This window comes from Cherax quadricarinatus, chromosome 13 (genome assembly GCF_038502225.1).
Source record: "Cherax quadricarinatus isolate ZL_2023a chromosome 13, ASM3850222v1, whole genome shotgun sequence".
Classification (NCBI taxonomy): Eukaryota; Metazoa; Arthropoda; class Malacostraca; order Decapoda; family Parastacidae; genus Cherax; species Cherax quadricarinatus.
The window spans coordinates 7,654,937-7,672,852 of record NC_091304.1 but is presented as its reverse complement, the minus strand read 5'-3'; the positions used below and the strand labels follow the sequence as shown (position 1 = coordinate 7,672,852).

The 17,916-nt window shown below is 39.1% G+C and overlaps 1 protein-coding gene across 4 annotated transcripts in view; it reads left to right on the top strand.

Annotated features, from left to right (window-relative positions):
• Positions 1-17,916, top strand: part of l(2)gl (LLGL domain-containing protein l(2)gl) — a 312,112-nt gene that overhangs the window by 271,494 nt on the left and 22,702 nt on the right. For 2 of the 4 annotated variants that reach the window (XM_070084438.1, XM_070084439.1), the window contains exon 22: positions 8,896-9,059. The exons of the other annotated variants lie outside the window; for them this stretch is intronic. In XM_070084438.1, the coding sequence (XP_069940539.1) occupies positions 8,896-9,059 (164 nt within the window). The remainder of the gene's footprint in view (positions 1-8,895; positions 9,060-17,916) is intronic. 4 annotated transcript variants of the gene reach the window in all.

Here is a 17,916-nt window from a genome sequence, read left to right as displayed (position 1 = left end):
CCTTCATATTATACCACTTCACAAAATTACTGTACTGTACATACATGTAAGAACATTTTGTTTAGCAGAATTTGACAAGTAACTTGGTCTATGCAATAATATTTGTGTTACTGTTCCTCTATAAAAATCATTAAATTTGTTGCCAAGATTTTTTATTAAATATTCCTTCATCCTACCCTCAGTTACGGGCAAGAGTTCCAAGTTGTTTAGAGTGACTGGTACCTCATAAATCAGCATTGCTTTGTAATGAAAAATGGCAATTCATAATCTTCCATGATATGAGTGAACAGTTCCTTAAGTTGAGCTATGATTGAAGGCTGGGCTTTGGGGATAAGGAAACTCTTGAAACCCTTCAGAGGTATATCAAGGGTAGATGTGTGCCAGATTCCAATCTCTGCAATAGTTGCTTAAATTTTCTTTCAACATTAGTGCTGTAGAAATAGACTTCATCTATAACATTATGCTACAAAAATATTTGTTAGTATCTAGCTTATAAGCAGTCTATCATTTTATCTGTTGAGCCTATATTGAATCTTAATGTTTGATATTATCAGATATTCCTGGTAGTAGCTCTTCTGCATTTTTGTATATTGTCATTGTATTTAAAAAAGGCTTAAATATCAACCTAACTCCTAAAATAAATTAGAAACCTCCCACTTCTTTCTTAATCTGACCTTGTCAAAAAATCTGCCCATTTAAAAATTCTAGCCTAAAGAATCTATTACCTTAAAAATGTCTGCCCTCAATTCCCTGACCCCATGACCAATATAATTAACCCTTTCACTGAAATGTCTCCGTGTCATTTATGTATTGGCGATTCCTCCTGCTGAGTCCTATTTTAAGCCAATTCCATTGCTCCACTCAAGCAAATTCTTAGCTATTTCTCTAGTATGCCTTCTATCAATTGAGCACAAGAAATCACCCATTCAGTTACTTCAGCTACCCTGTAAAGTGCACTTAATTATCACAAAAATAAAACATACCAAAAATCAAATACCTCCTCATCTTTGAGCACAATTTCAAGCTACTTTGGACCTGCAAGCAATCAAATTATCAATATTTCAGTAGGATGCCTTTCATTCTAGTAACATCCTCATAGCCCTTCTTCGTATTACATATATGTCTCCTTCGACATTTGTGATCATTTCAGATTCCCTCAGTGCTTTACAAGCCATTAAACAGTTCAATTCCCCTCATCCATTAGTCCTTCATATTCAACTATGGTTGCACTATGTGGCCAGCAAAAACAGAAATGTCGTTTTCTGTTGGGTCCCTGAACACGTTGGTGTGCAGGGTAATGAACAAGCAGATGCTGCTGTGCAGTCAGCGGTGCATGATCTTCCGGTTTCCTATAGAGGTATTCCATTCAGGGATTATTTTCCAGTTATCTCGGCCTGTCTTCACAGTCATTGGCAACAGTGGTGGTCAGGCATGCATCGTAGCAAATTGCACTCTCTTAAACTGCTTTTAGGTTTGTGGCCATCTTCTTACCACTGTTGCCGTTCTCGGGAGACTGCACTTTCCCGGCTCTGCATTGGCCATACATGCCTTATCCATGGATATCTCATGGGAAGATGCCCTATTCCTCTCTGTGAGGTTTGTTGGATCCCTATTTCGGTTCTTCACTTGTCAATTGCCCGGTTTACCAGCGAGCTCCCAGGATTTACCTCCAACGTCGTTGTCGCCCTACCACTCATACCTTGTCTTCCCTTCTTGCAGACGGCCCTACCTTTGACTTACAATCACTTTTTGACTTTTTGTCAGCAACTGCATTACTGTATGAACTTTGACACATAGCCCTTACCGTCCCTTCCAGCCCTTTTCTCCCTTCACCTCTGATCCCCTCTCCACCTAGCTGTTTATAGCCCAAGTATTATTTTCTGCCCTGCAGCGCTGTATGACCCTTGTTGGTTTAGCGCTTTCTTTGATTATAATAATAATAATCATTCTAGTAAAAGATAAGTTTTTTTTTTTCAACATGTCGGCCGTCTCCCACTGAGGCAGGGTGACCCAAAAAGAAAGAAAATCCCCAAAAAGAAAATACTTTCATCATCATTCAACACTTTCACCTCACTCACACATAATCACTCTTTTTGCAGAGGTGCTCAGAACACAACAGTTTAGAAGCATATATGTATAAAGATACACAACATATCCCTCCAAACTGCTAATATCCCAAAACCCCTCCTTTAGAGTGCAGGCATTGTACTTCCCATTTCCAGGACTCAAGTCTGGCTATATAAAAATAACCGGTTTCCCTGAATCCCTTCACTAAATATTACCCTGCTCACACTCCAACAGATCGTCAGGTCTCAAATACCATTCGTCTCCATTCACTCCTATCGAACACGCTCATGCACGCCTGCTGGAAGTCCAAGCCTCTCGCCCACAAAACCTCCCTTATCCCTTCCTTCCAACCTTTTTGAGGACGACCTCTACCCCGCCTTCCTTCTCCTACAGATTTAAATGCTCTCCATGTCATTCTACTTTGATCCATTCTCTCTAAATGACCAAACCACCTCAACAACCCCTCTTCAGCCCTCTGACTAATACTTTTATTAACTCCACACCTTCTCCTAATTTCCACACTCCGAATTTTCTGCATAATATTTACACCACACATTGCCCTTAGACAGGACATCTCCACTGCCTCCAACCGCCTCCTCGCTGCTGCATTCACAACCCAAGCTTCACACCCATATAAGAGTGTTGGTACTACTATACTTTCATACATTCCCTTCTTTGCCTCCATAGATAACGTTTTTTGACTCCACATATACCTCAACGCACCACTCACCTTTTTTCCTTCATCAATTCTATGATTAACCTCATCCTTCATAAATCCATCCGCCGACACATCAACTCCCAAGTATCTGAAAACATTCACTTCTTCCATACTCCAATAAAATCATTTGAGAAAGCACCTCAAAGTCATACATATGGTCACAGTTTTGTTTATCCCATCCATCATGTACTGCATAGGGCAGGATTTTTTCTTTTTTTTTTTTTTACTGTGCATACTCGCCACACAGATTCATTCTCTCATATCTGGGCAAAAATTTGCTAATCACAGTTTTCTGAGTGAGCTGAGCTCATAACTTAGAACTACGTCAGGAATCCTGGCCTCAGTGACGTAGTTCTATATGATGGACAGTGAAAGAGTTGAGCAGGTAATCATTATCTAGCCAAGACTAAATGCTCTACACCATATGGTTCAGATAATTGAATACTTACTGTGTTTTAGATCAGTCAAACATTTTTCTTATGCTCGATGCACATATCATGATTGATGTTAATCACCGTATACGTGAATTTAACGTTTTGTAGTTTTTTGATATCTGTACATGTAATTGTATTAATATACAACTGTATATATGCATGTAACATATATATACATTTTTCCCCCAACACAACGGCCATCTCCCACCGAGGCAAGGCAAGGTGACCCAAAAGAGAGAGAAACACTTTCACCATCCCTCATGTAAAATCAGTGTCTTTGCAGAGGCGCCCAGATACGACAGTTTAGATATCACTCCAAACAACCAATATCCCAAATCCCTTCTTTAAAGTGCAGGCAGTGCACTTCCCACCTCCAGGACTCAATTCCGGCTAACTGGTTTCCCTGAATCCCTTCACAAAATATTACCCTGCTCACACTCCAACAGCTCATCGGGTCCCAAAAACCATTCATCTCAATTCACTTCTATCTAACACACTCACACATGCCTGCTGCATGTCCAGGCCCCATGCACACAAACCCTCTTTTATCCCATCCCTCCATCCTTTCCTAGGACGACCCCTGCCCCCCCTCCCCTCCACTACCGATTTATACACCCTCCAAGTCAACCTATTTTACTCCATCCTCTCTAAATGACCGAAATGCCTCAACAACCCCTCTTCAGCCCTCTGAATAATACTTTTAGTAACTCCACACCTCCTCCTAATTTCCACACTATGAATTTTCTGCATAATATTTACACCACACATTGCCCTTAGACACGTCGTCTCCACTGCCTCCAGCCTCCCCTCCTTGCTGCTTCATATGGGTGTGAACCATGAGTTGTAACAACTCATGCTTCACACCCATACGAGTGTGTTGGTACCACTGTACTCTCCTACATTCCCTTCTTTGCCTCCATGGATAACATTTTTTTTTGTCTCCACGGATACCTCAGTGCATCACTTACCTTTTTCCTTCAACAATTCTATGATTAACCTTGTCCTTCATAAACCCATCTGCTGAGAAGTCTATTCCCAAATATCTGAACAAATTCACTTCTTCCATACTCCCTCCCTCCAGTGTGATATCCAATTTTTCTTTACCTAACTTGTTCGATACCTTCATCACCTTACTCTTATCTATGTTCACTTTTGACTTTCTTCCTTTATGACACGTTGGCTGTCTTACACTGAGGGAGTGTAGATGTGTAGTGTGATCTAAGTGTAAGTAAAAGTATTAAGATGTACCTGTTATCTTGTGTGTTTGAGACAGGAAAAAAGACACCAGCACTCCTATCATCATGTAAAACAAATACAGGTTTCTGTCTTGCACTCATTTAGCAGGACATTAGTAACTCCCTGGGTGGTTGCTGTCTACCAAACACCCAGGGAGTTACTAATGTCCTGCCAAATGAGTGCAAGACAGAAACCTGTATTTGTTTTACATGATGGTAGGAGTGCTGGTGTCTTTTTTCCTGTCTCAAACACACAAGATAACAGGTATATCATAATACTTTTACTTAGACTTAGATCACACTACACATGCATATACACGTTTATGTATACACACTTCTTTGAGTTTTCATCTGAGTTTTCACATAAAACAAATACAGGTTTTTGTCTTACACTCATTAGGGAGGACAGTAGTACCTCTCTGGGAGGTTGCTGTCTGCCAGCCTCCTATAAAAAACCCTCCATTTACCCTACTTCACATGGGGTATTGATGGGACAGGATGCGTGGGTGATGGATAGTGCCTGTGTGCTGATCATCATTTCTGAGAGGAACTGGTTGGCATCAGCACACTACATTTACTCTAAGGAAACTTCCTCTCAGTCCACCTCTTAATGCTCTTGCAACATTGTATAGTTCCTGATGAATCATGGAGAAACATGAAAGATCTTCAGCTGAAAATTTCCATTCTACGTGGCTTGTCTTGCATATTCAGCCGGGTAGGGATCATCCTCAAAGAGGTTGGAGGGAGGTGGTAAAGGAGGTTTTGTGGGCAAGGGGCTTGGACTTCCAACAAGTGTGTTTGAGTTTGTTAGGTACGAGTGAATGGAGACAAGTGATTTTTGGGATCTGACAGGCTGTTGGAGTGTGAGCAGGGAAACCGGTGAGCTAGACTTGAGTCCTTGAAATGGGAAGTACAATGCCTGCACTTTAAAGGTGGGGGTTTGGGATATTGACAGTTTGGAGGGACATCTTAACTGTCATATTTGAGCACCTCTGCAAAGACAGTGATTATGTATGAGTGATGGTGAAAGTGTTGAATAATGATGAAAGTTTTTTTTTTTTGGGGAAGGGGGGTTCTTTTTTGGGTCACCCTGCCTTGGCAGGAAACAACCGATGTGTTAAAAAAAGAATGGAGAAGAAGGATGGACAAGGGGTGCGAACCACGGTCTGTAAATTGACTGGCTGTCACCCACTGAGGCAGGGTGACCTAAAAAGAAAACTAAAGTTTTTGTTTTTAAATTTAGTAATTTATACAGGAGAAGGGGTTACTAGCCTTTTGCTCCTGGCATTTTAGTCATCTTTTAAGACACACATGACTTGCAGAGGAAGAATTCTTTTCCACTTCCACATGGAGATAAGAGGAAATGAAGAACAAGAACTATTAAGAAAATAGAAGAAAACCTGGATGGGGTGTAAATGTATATGCATGTACATGCATGTGTAGTGTGACTTGAGTGTAAGTATAAGTAGCAAGATATACCTGTTATCTTACTTGTTTGAGACAAAAGAGACACCGTATAAATGGATATAAATACACCTACCATCCGACTTACGACCGAGTTCGGTTCCGAGAAACTGGTCATAAGTCGAAATGGTCGTAAGTCGAGCAGGTCGTAAGTCGGATGGTAGGTGTATATATAATTTAATTTATTTTTTATTTACGTATGTGTATGTGTACAAAATATTTATAACCTTGTTGCTTGTGTCTTAAATATATGTTTAAAAAAATTAGATTTTTTGTCATAAAGCTTAATACTTCCTTTGGTATGAACACCTTTTTTTCTGTAGTAAAAGTAATGTGTGTGTGCACGTAGAATTGTTTCTTAAAACACTGATTCTTAATCATCATATCTTTAGGTACGTTATTAAAATCCATTAGTGATGCTTCTATTACTGAAAAAGTGTGATTGTTTAAACAATCTGAATCAGTTTACACTCTCGGTATATGAAAAAGTCTCTTGGCATGTATAAATCAATTTTTTAAAATATTGCATGAAGGCATATTGAAGGCTGACATGTATGGGAACAATATGACAATTGTCAAATAGTATTTCTGAATAGAAAGTTAAAGTACTGAATATGGTAACATCAGCTTGAGCTTACCAGCTGAAGGTATTACTTTCAGACTGAACACAGCTGTGCTTTATTTCTTGAAGGAAGATGTTCCAAAATTAATATGTTTAATAAAGGTGAAGATACCGATTAGTTCTTTGGATACAAGCTAGCCAGAATGGAGATAATTATCTGGTGACAGGCTTTCTTCAGTAAAGATTGAGGATATTGTGTTACCTGGTATAATACAGTGGACCCCCGCATACCGTTGGCCTTACATAACGTTAAATCCGCATACCGCTACATTTTATCGCTAAGATTTTGCCTCGCATACCGCTAAAAAGCCCGCTCAATGCTGTTCGTCCGAGACGTGTCTATGTGCGGCCTGGGCCACACTCACATGTTCCGCCGGTGGCATTGTTTACCAGCCAGCCTCCGCGGTAACATCCAAGCATACAATCGGAACATTTCGTATTATTACAGTGTTTTTGGTGATTTTATCTGCAAAATAAGTGACCATGGGCCCCAAGAAAGCTTCTAGTGCCAACCCTACAGCAATAAGGGTGAGAATTACTATAGAGATGAAGAAAAAGATCATTGATAAGTATGAAAGTGGAGTGCGTGTCTCCGAGCTGGCCAGGTTGTATAATAAACCCCAATCAACCATCGCTACTATTGGTGGTACAGCTGCTGCTGCTGCTGTACCACCGTCAGCTGCTCCTACTGCTGCTGCACTGTCAGCTGCTGCTGCTGCTGTAGCACCGTCAGCTGCTGCTGCTGTTGTACCACCGTCAGCTGCTGCTGCTGTTGTACCACCGTCAGCTGCTGCTGCTGTAGTACCGTCTGCTGCTGCTGTAGCATCGTCTGCTGCTGCTGTAGCATCGTCTGCTGCTGCTGTAGCATCGTCTGCTGCTGCTGTAGCACTGTCAGCTGCTGCTGCTGCTGTACCACCGTCAGCTGCTGCTGTAGTACCGTCTGCTGCTGCTGTAGCACCGTCTGCTGCTGCTGTAGCACCGTCAGCTGCTGCTGCTGCTGTAGTACCGTCTGCTGCTGCTGTAGCATCGTCTGCTGCTGCTGTACCACCGTCAGCTGCTGCTGCTGCTGTACCACCGTCAGCTGCTGCTGCTGCTGTAGTACCGTCTGCTGCTGCTGTAGCCTCGTCTGCTGCTGCTGTAGCACTGTCAGCTGCTGCTGCTGCTGCTGTAGCACAGTTGTTGGTGTGGCTTATTGAGAATACCAAGAAACAATTAACCCCAGAGGATTTGCCACCCAGGATAACCCAAAAAAGTCAGTGTCATCGAAGACTGTCTAACTTATTTCCATTGGGGTCCTTAATCTTGTCTCCCAGGATGCAACCCACACCAGTCGACTAACACCCAGGTGAACAGGGAAAAATGCCTGGAACTAGTGCTCATATTGGTGAATTTAAAGCCAGCAAAGGTTGGTTTGAGAGATTTAAGAATCGTAGTGGCATACACAGTGTGATAAGGCCTGTTCTGGAAGAAAATGCCAAACAGGACCTACAGTACTCAGGAGGAAAAGGCACTCCCAGGACACAGTGTCTCATCAGTCATTGCTGCATCTTCAATAAAGGTGTCATTTATTCTTCATTTAGTAGAGTAGTACATGCACAATAAATATTGTGCATGTACTACTCTACTATTGTGCATGTATCCTTCTCTTTGTGTGTAGGAAAATGTATATTTCATGTGGTAAAAATTTTTTTTCATACTTTTGGGTGTCTTGCACGGATTAATTTGATTTCCATTATTTCTCATGGGGAAAATTCATTCGCATAACGATAATTTCGCATAACAATGAGCTCTCTTGCACGGATTAATATCGCTATGCGGGGGTCCACTGTATTGTGAAATACGATCTTTCAACTTTGGGTTCAAAAGTAATGGCATTTATGTATTATGTTTTTATTTCTCTTGTATTGGAGCATAATATTTGCTCACTTTATCATTGATAAAAGAGAAAAATAAAAGATAAACAATATTTAATTTTGCTTTATTTATTGCACAGTTATTTGTTATTGATTAGTAAAATTGTAAGAATGATAAATGAGATAATACCATATAATACCCAAAAATTATCATAATAGTAAAATTTACTAAACGTATTTGTATGATATTTTATGAAATTTCTCAGTTTGAAAATTTGCCCATATTCTCTTGTTGCACAATTCCAGTTTGAATCTAGGCTTTTCTATTAACTGCCCCAGTTTAAATTTCTTGTTACAGATTAATTCTCATTTATTTTAACTTGCCATGTAAATGTTTTGTGTATGACTAGTAATCCCTGGCTTTACTAAATGTCCAGCTCCTCTGTTCTGATGTTGGTTAATCCTTGTGTGTGTGCATGACTGTAACTTTGTGCTGGTGTAGGGATGACCTCAAAGTGTCAGAGAAGACGATGGAGGTGGCCACTACAGCGAACACTACCAGCTCCAGTACCCTCACCAGTAATAATGCTATGGTGAAGCAGGAGAGCAGTAGTGTCACTGTTGTCAAATCTACCACCATCACCTCCATGTCCTCATCATCTCCAGGTATGTCATTATTTAAAGGGAAATAATCCAGGTCTCTTATTAATTTTACCTCCTGTCCCACAAAAAAGGGGATAAATAAAGCATGTAGTTGTCCTTAGTAAATTTCAAATTTTTTATCTTTATTAGAATTACATTAAATAGTACTTGTATTCTAAGCACTTCTTTGAATGAAACCCATAATTCCATGCACTCCCATTCTTTCCCACAAAATGCTCTCATTGCACATGGCCCATAACAATTTTTATTGAATATCCTCCTTTGAGACCCTTTCAGTTGCTAATCTGTTAAATCTGTAAATTTTTTCTGTAATTTGTTGCCCTCTACCTTGTACTCTCTACAAAATAAATGTATACCTTCACAGTTCTTGTTAACTCTTGTGTCATGCCGAATAAAACACTGATGTGAGAATGTGAGCATACAGCTTGTAATACCATTATGAATCTGTTAGCCTTTTAATATTTTTACATTAGTTGAATCTTAATCCAAACTTGTGATGGCCAGAAGATTTCTCTTAATTCCATTAGTAAAAGACATAATACATAGTAAATAAAGGAAATATTTTTTTTTTTTTTCAACAAGTCGGCCGTCTCCCACTGAGGCAGGGTGACCCAAAAAAGAAAGAAAATCCCCAAAAAGAAAATACTTTCATCATCATTCAACACTTTCACCTCACTCACACATAATCACTGTTTTTGCAGAGGTGCTCAGAACACAACAGCTTAGAAGCATATACCTATAAAGATACACAACATATCCCTCCAAACTGCTAATATCCCGAACCCCTCCTTTAGAGTGCAGGCATTGTACTTCCTATTTCCAGGACTCAAGTCCGGCTATATAAAAATAACCGGTTTCCCTGAATCCCTTCACTAAATATTACCCTGCTCACACTCCAACAGATCATCAGGTCCCAAGTACCATTTGTCTCCATTCACTCCTATCTAACACGCTCATGCATACTTGCTGGAAGTCCAAACCCCTCGCCTACAAAACCTCCTTTACCCCCTCCCTCCAACCATTTCGAGGACGACCTCTACCCAGCCTTCCTTCCCCTACAGATTTATACGCTCTCCATGTCATTCTACTTTGATCCACTCTCTCTAAGTGACCAAACCACCTTAACAACCCCTCTTCAGCCTTCTGACTAATACTTTTATTAACTCCACACCTTCTCCTAATTTCCACACTCCGAATTTTCTGCATAATATTTACACCACACATTGCCCTTAGACAGGACATCTCCACTGCCTCCAACCGCCTCCTCGCTTCTGCATTCACAACCCAAGCTTCACACCCATATAAGAGTGTTGGTACTACTATACTTTCATACATTCCCTTCTTTGCCTCCATAGATAACGTTTTTTGTCTCCACATATACCTCAACGCACCACTCACCTTTTTTCTCTCATCAATTCTATGATTAACCTCATCCTTCATAAATCCATCTGCCGACACGTCAACTCCCAAGTATCTGAAAACATTCACTTCTTCCATACTCCTCCTTCCCAATTTGATATCCAATTTTTCTTTATCTAAATCATTTGATACCCTCATCACCTTACTCTTTTCTATGTTCACTTTCAACTTTCTATCTTTACACGCACTCCCAAACTCATTCCACTAACCTTTGCAATTTTTCTTTAGAATCTCCCATGAGCACAGTATCATCAGCAAAAAAAACTGTGTCAATTCCCAATTTGTATTTGATTCCCCATAATTTAATCCCACCCCTCTCCCAAACACCCTAGCATTTACTTCTTTTACAACCCCATCTATAAATATATTAAACAACCATGGTGACATTACACATCCCTGTCTAAGACCTACTTTACCGGGAAGTAGTCTCCCTCTCTTCTACACGCCTTAACCTGAGCCTCGCTATCCTCATAAAAACTCTTTACAGCATTTAGTAACTTACCACCTATTCCATATACTTGCAACATCTGCCACATTGCTCCCCTATCCACTCTATCATATGCCTTTTCTAAATCCATAAATGCAATAAAAACTTCCCTACCTTTATCTAAATACTGTTCACATATATGCCTCAATGTAAACACTTGATCTACACATCCCCTGCCCACTCTGAAACCTCCTTGCTCATCCGCAATCTTACGTTCTGTCTTACCTCTAATTCTTTCAATTATAACCCTACCGTACAGTTTTCCTGTTATACTCAGTAAACTTATTCCTCAATAATTTTTACAATCTCTTTTGTCCCCCTTCCCTTTATATAAAGGGACTATATGTGCTCTCTGCCAATCCCTAGGTACCTTCCCCTCTTTCATACATTTATTAAACAAAAATACCAACCACTCCAACACTATATCCCCCCCTGCTTTTATTATTATTATTATTATTATTATTATTAATTTAGGGAACTAGAGCACATATCCAATTGCCTAGATCAAGAGACCCTCACCAGCATCAATAAACAGTGCAGACATTCCTGGCACTAAAATAACATTTCTTCTTCATTATTCATGTCTCCAGGCCCCTCTTATAATAATTATGCATGCTTTCCATTTTGAATTTTTATTCACAAAAAAAAAAAAAATAGATTTACTGTTATGCAGACTACTGCATTATTGAAATAATTGTATAAATAATGTCAACCCATTCGTGACTGCATATTAGACTGACCAGTTGGACACATTTGTTTACTCTTGAACATCTGTAAAAATCGAACATTTCCGCTACCTTGAGCTCTATTTCAAGGTACTTTCCCTCATGAAACCAATCAAAATCATATCTATTTCTGTAATATTGCTTCCATTCTATCAAGCGAGACCAAAAAAAAAAATACAACCATAATAACCATAAGAACATACACTGCAAAGTCGCTGTTTTACACCAAAAACAGTCGCAGTTTTATAAGAACATAAGAAAGGAGGAACACTGCAGCAGGCCTGTTGGCCCATACTAGGCAGGTCCTTTACAATTCATCCCACTAACAAAACATTTGCCCAACCCAATTTTCAATGCTACCCAAGAAATAAGCTCTGATATGCAAGTCCCACTCAAATCCAACCCCTCTCACTTATGTATTTATCCAACCTAAATTTGAAACTGCCCAAAGTCCTAGCCTCAATAACCCATCTAGGTAGACTGTTCCACTCATCAACTACCCTATTTCCAAACCAATACTTTCCTATGTCCTTTCTAAATCTAAACTTGTCTAATTTAAATCCATTACTGCGGGTTCTCTCTTGGAGAGACATCCTCAAGACCTTATTTATATCCCCTTTATTAATACCCATCTTCCACTTATACACTTTGATCATGTCTCCCCTCATTCTTCTTCTAACAAGTGAATGTAATTTAAGAGTCTTCAATCTTTCTTCATAAGGAAGATTTCTAATGCTATGTATTAATTTAGTCATCCTACGCTGAATGTTTTCAAACGAATTTATGTCCATTCTGTAATATGGAGACCAGAACTGAGCTGCATAATCTAGGTGAGGCCTTACTAATGATGTATAAAGCTGCAGTATAACCTCTGGACTTTTGTTGCTTACACTTCTTGATATAAATCCCAGTAATCTATTTGCCTTTTATTATGTGCTGTGTGCTGCAGGATTTTTTTTTATATATTGCACACTTACCACACAGACCTATTCTCTCATATGTAGGCCCAAATTTACCGGTCACAGCTTATCTGGGTGAGCTGAGCTCATGGTGACCAACAGTGGCTTCAATGCCAATTTATCTTTTATGGATGATGTACAGTGTATGTGCTTTACATGAGAAGCATTTCTTTTATTCGTTGGAACCGTGTCTAGGGCTAAAAGTGAGCAGGTTATATCAATAAATGGAGAAAACGAAACTGGAATGACTTATGCAGCAAGCAGTGCCACCAAACGGTAGCAGCAGGTTGGTGTGGCAACCCTGGAAATTTGAAATTATGCTAGCCAAAATTGGTGCCAGATTACTAATGGAACCAGATCACTGATTGCCAGATTAGTGATGGCCAACCTGTATAGGTGATTTCAAGAAGCTCGCTCCTGTCTGTCTCAACTATTGGATCACTACGACAAGGTCCTAGATGCACTAGAAGACAAAAAGAATGCAGATGTAATATATACAGACTTTGCAAAAGCCTTCGACGAGTGTGACCATGGCGTAATAGCGCACAAAATGCATGCTAAAGGAATAACAGGAAAAGTTGGTAGATGGATTTATAATTTCCTCACAAACAGAACACAAAGAGTAGTAGTCAACAGAGTAAAGTCCAAGGTGGCTACGGTGAAAAGCTCTGTTCCACAAGGCACAGTACTTGCTTCCATCTTGTTTCTCATCCTCATATCTGACATAGACAAGGATGTCAGCCACAGCACCGTGTCTTCCTTTGCAGATGACACCCAAATCTGCATAACAGTGTCTTCCATTGCAGACACTGCAAGGCTCCAGGTGGACATCAACCAAATCTTTCAATGGGCTGCAGAAAACAATATGAAGTTCAACGATGAGAAATTTCAATTACTCCGATATGGTAAACACGAGGAAATTAAAACTTCATCAGAGTACAAAACAAATTCCAGCCACAAAATAGAGCGAAAAACCAACGTCAAAGACTTGGGAGTGGTCATGTCGGAGGATCTCACCTTCAAGGACCATAACATTGTATCAATTGCAGCTGCTAGAATAATGACAGGATGGATAATGAGAACCTTCAAAACTAGGGATGCCAAGCCCATGATGACATATCAATTGCAGCTGCTAGAAAAATGACAGGATGGATAATGAGAACCTTCAAAACTAGGGATGCCAAGCCCATGATGACACTCTTCAGGTCACTTGTTCTATCTAGGCTGGAATATTGCTGCACACTAACAGCACCTTTCAAGGCAGGTGAAATTGCTGACCTAGAAAATGTACAGAGAACCTTCACGGCCCACATAACGGAGATAAAACACCTCAATTACTGGGAGCGCTTGAAGTTCCTGAACCTGTATTCCCTGGAATGCAGTCGGGAGAGATACATGATTATGTACACCTGGAAAATCCTAGAGGGACTAGTACCGAACTTGCACACGAAAATCACTCGCAACAAAAGCAAAAGACTTGGCAGACGATGCAACATCCCCCCAATGAAAAGCAGGGGTGTCACTAGCACGTTAAGAGACCATACAATAAGTGTCAGGGGCCCGAGACTGTTCAACTGCCTCCCAGCATACATACGGGGGATTACCAATAGACCCCTGACAGTCTTCAAGCAGGCACTGGACAAGCATCTAAAGTCGGTACCTGACCAGCTGGGCTGTGGCTCGTACATTGGATTGCGTGCAGCCAGCAGTAACAGCCTGGTTGATCAGGCTCTGATCCACCAGGAGGCCTGGTCACAGACCGGGCCGCGGGGGCGTTGACCCCCGGAACTCTCTCCAGGTAAACACCCTGTCCCTCTTACATTATATGGACAGTGGTACCCTGAGTTTCGATCAGCTCCCAACTTGACCAATTATGAAAGTGTATTATTGTAAGTGCTTTTGTGAGTGTATTTTTGGGGGTCTGAAACGGACTAATCTAATTTACATTATTCCTTATGGGAACAAATTCATTTGGTAATGGCACTCGAACAGCCTTCTAGAACGAAGAAAGTTCAAAACTCGGGGTATCACTGTACTTGGAATGGGTTATAGTTTTCTTTAGTTAATTTTATTTGATATACTTTCCATTCTTTATTTTAACTATGATAATGTAATCATGACAAACATATAGCCAAGTTGGAGAGAAATATATGGTAAGTTCAACTAGCAAGGAGTGAGGTAGCATACTGAAGATTTTTACATGTAATATTTTTCCACAGGGTATAAATATACTTTGCTTGGTGTGCAGTATTGTATAATATTTACAAAAAATATACAGTGGACCCCTGCTTAACGATCACCTCCCATTGCGACCAATTATGTAAGTGTATTTATGTAGGTGTGTTTGTACGTGTATGTTTGGGGGTCTGAAATGGACTAATCTACTTCACGATATTCCTTATGGGAACAAATTCGGTCAGTACTGGCACCTGAACATACTTCTGGAATGAAAAATCGTTAACCGGGGGTCCACTGTACTTCTCAAAAGTACTTTTGTGTAAATTTATGTTCTGCTTTATGCCATTATTCAATGTATTATTCGCAGTGCTTACCAGATGTCTTTGAAATTCATTTCCATCTACCTGAGTATAATGCATTTGTGTAATTACCTGTTTGTAGAGAAAGAATTAAAGCTGTTTGTGGTGCCCTGTCTCTTTTTGATTACCTTAGCATAATTTTTTTTTTCCAGTGGTTATGGCACACATTAAATCTGCTTATGTATTCCCTCTGTGTATGTACAGTATTCACAGATAGGCTGTATAATTACTTACATAAGTAACCCACGCATAGGAAACTGAAACTTACAACAATGTTTCAGTCTGACTTGGACCATTAACTAATCACACAAAATTACGAAGGGAAGGGAGCCAGAAAATGTAGGGGGGGGGGCAGGAGTAGTATGACTTGGTTATAATTAGTCAAACCCCTAAATTTGCGAGGGTTATATTCTTAGAAGTCTTGTGAATCTGGAATTTGCAAATAATAAATAAAAATGGGAGGTGGCGTATGTTAAAAAAAAATTCAGATTTACTCTTTTGGTATTTGAGAGGGTATCTTTAAGTGTTGCTCTAATCTGAGTGACAGTGACATTCATAAGAGTATTATAAAAGAAAGAAATTTAGGCATGGGAAAATCATTGAGAACATTTTGAATAAAATTCAACATAGCTTTCAATTTGTGAGTTTTGCACCAAGTTTAAAATAAAAGACCCTGCCAGAAAAAAAAAAAACTTGAATAATCGAAGCTATTATTAGATATGTTAGTAAAAATTTTGTAAAATCAAATCATTTGAATTTTGAGGTTCAACTGTACCAATTTGTAGTTACAGGAAGAAAGCTAAACTTGTGATGACTAATCTTCAGCATTTAATGTATTATATATTTTGAAATTTCTAGTGGCTGTACCATTTATTTCATCTTGTAACCCATTTTATTGTTCCACCACTGTGTGAAGAACAACTTCATGTTACCCTTTTGGCTCCTCATAATTTATACTTTTAGCTTACTTTTCTTGTTCATGGCATTAGGAAACCTTCCTTATCATTTGTTTTGTATCCTTTTATCATCTATATACTTGTCATGTCTCCTCTTTCTCTCTTCCTATCATCCAATGAGAACATGTCTAATGCTCTTAGCCTTTCTTCATGATGAATTTTTTATATTTTGCTCGGACTGCCATTTTGTAGCTCGTCTTTGGAGTTTCTAGCTTGTACTCGTTCTTTTTTCAGGCGCAGACACCAAACTACCACTGTATATTCCAATTTTAGTCCATTATATTTTGCAAACATCTTTTTATAGGATTTCACTATGCACATACCTAAGGGTTATTGTAGATGGGTTGGCCAGTGCTGTACAGGGGTTTTTGGAGATTTAAGTTTTATGATCTACCCACAATATTTTGTAAATAATGACTTCTATGTCTCTTTCTGGGATAGTAGTTTTAATATTTTATCACAATCTGTATCTTTTTATTACTTTCTTCCATTTCTGTTACATGGCACTTATCCACATTAAAATCCATCATCCATCTATCACCCCACTTGCTAAGCTAAGTCTATCCAGATCTTTCCTCAGGAATGCCCGTGTGTACACACTTGTGCTCTAATGCTTGCATATGTATGTCTGCAGACATAAATTTGTAATTACACATGGTGATCATGAATTCTGTGCAAGACCTACAGCCTTTTGTACAGGTATTATGTTAAATTTCAAATAATGGGTGTTTTCAGGAGCAATTAACTTTGTCAAAATATGACTCTAATATATTATACAGTATAAAGTATTTGCTTTTGAATGAATGTTGAAAGCTAAAATGAACCTAGAATGGCTCTGTCTATCAATCAGGAAGACTGACCTTAGGCAAGGCTGCAGTGGTAGAAAAACACTGTGAAACTTGTTACACATATCTGTTGCATACTACTGTATATCATGCTCTTAAATGTCATAAAGATAGATTTATCAATTATTCTTCATCTTTTATAATATACAATACTGCTATATATTTTTTTTTATAGATAGGATACTGTTTATGTAGAAATTAGGCTCAGTTCTTATACAAAAGTACACATCATCACTTTTTCAAATGCAATGAAGACATATTAAGACTACAAAACTAGTTTCAGTGCTTATGACATTTATTTAACCCTCTCACTTGTGATCCCTGACATTAAAAGTGCTGACAATGTCATGATTTAAAAAAAAAAATCGAAAATGGTAGAGAATCTTTTTCTGAAGATAATGACATTGAAAATAAATTTCTTTATGGAAAACTTATGAAATTGTGCAGGTGCCGAGTTGGCAGTCTAGGCGAAATTTATGCATCAGTGATTTTGCTTGCTTTTAGTCTTATTTTATACTAATTTGACCCAGTTACCAGCTATTTCACTTGTATATCTTCCATTGTATCAGTTGAGTGCAAAAAATTACCTATTCAACTATCAGAACTACCAGAGGTTGGTAATTTAGCTAATTTTGCACAATTCATCAAATTCCAGTTTGAAAACTGAGTTCAGAATAAACACTATAGGCATTCCAGCTACTAAAGCAATGTTCTCTCTATTCATTAATTGTCACCAGGTCTCTCATATATAACACCTACCCTCTATTTTGAATCCATCATCAGACAAAAAAAAATAAAATTTTACCTTATTTCTCAGATAATGAGTATAACCAAGAATGATTAGTTATAGTAAATTTAGGCCTTCCCAATAATTAAAGCAAATCTAGTAAACCCCATAAAACAGACTTTAACCCTTCCTCAAGAAAATTGCC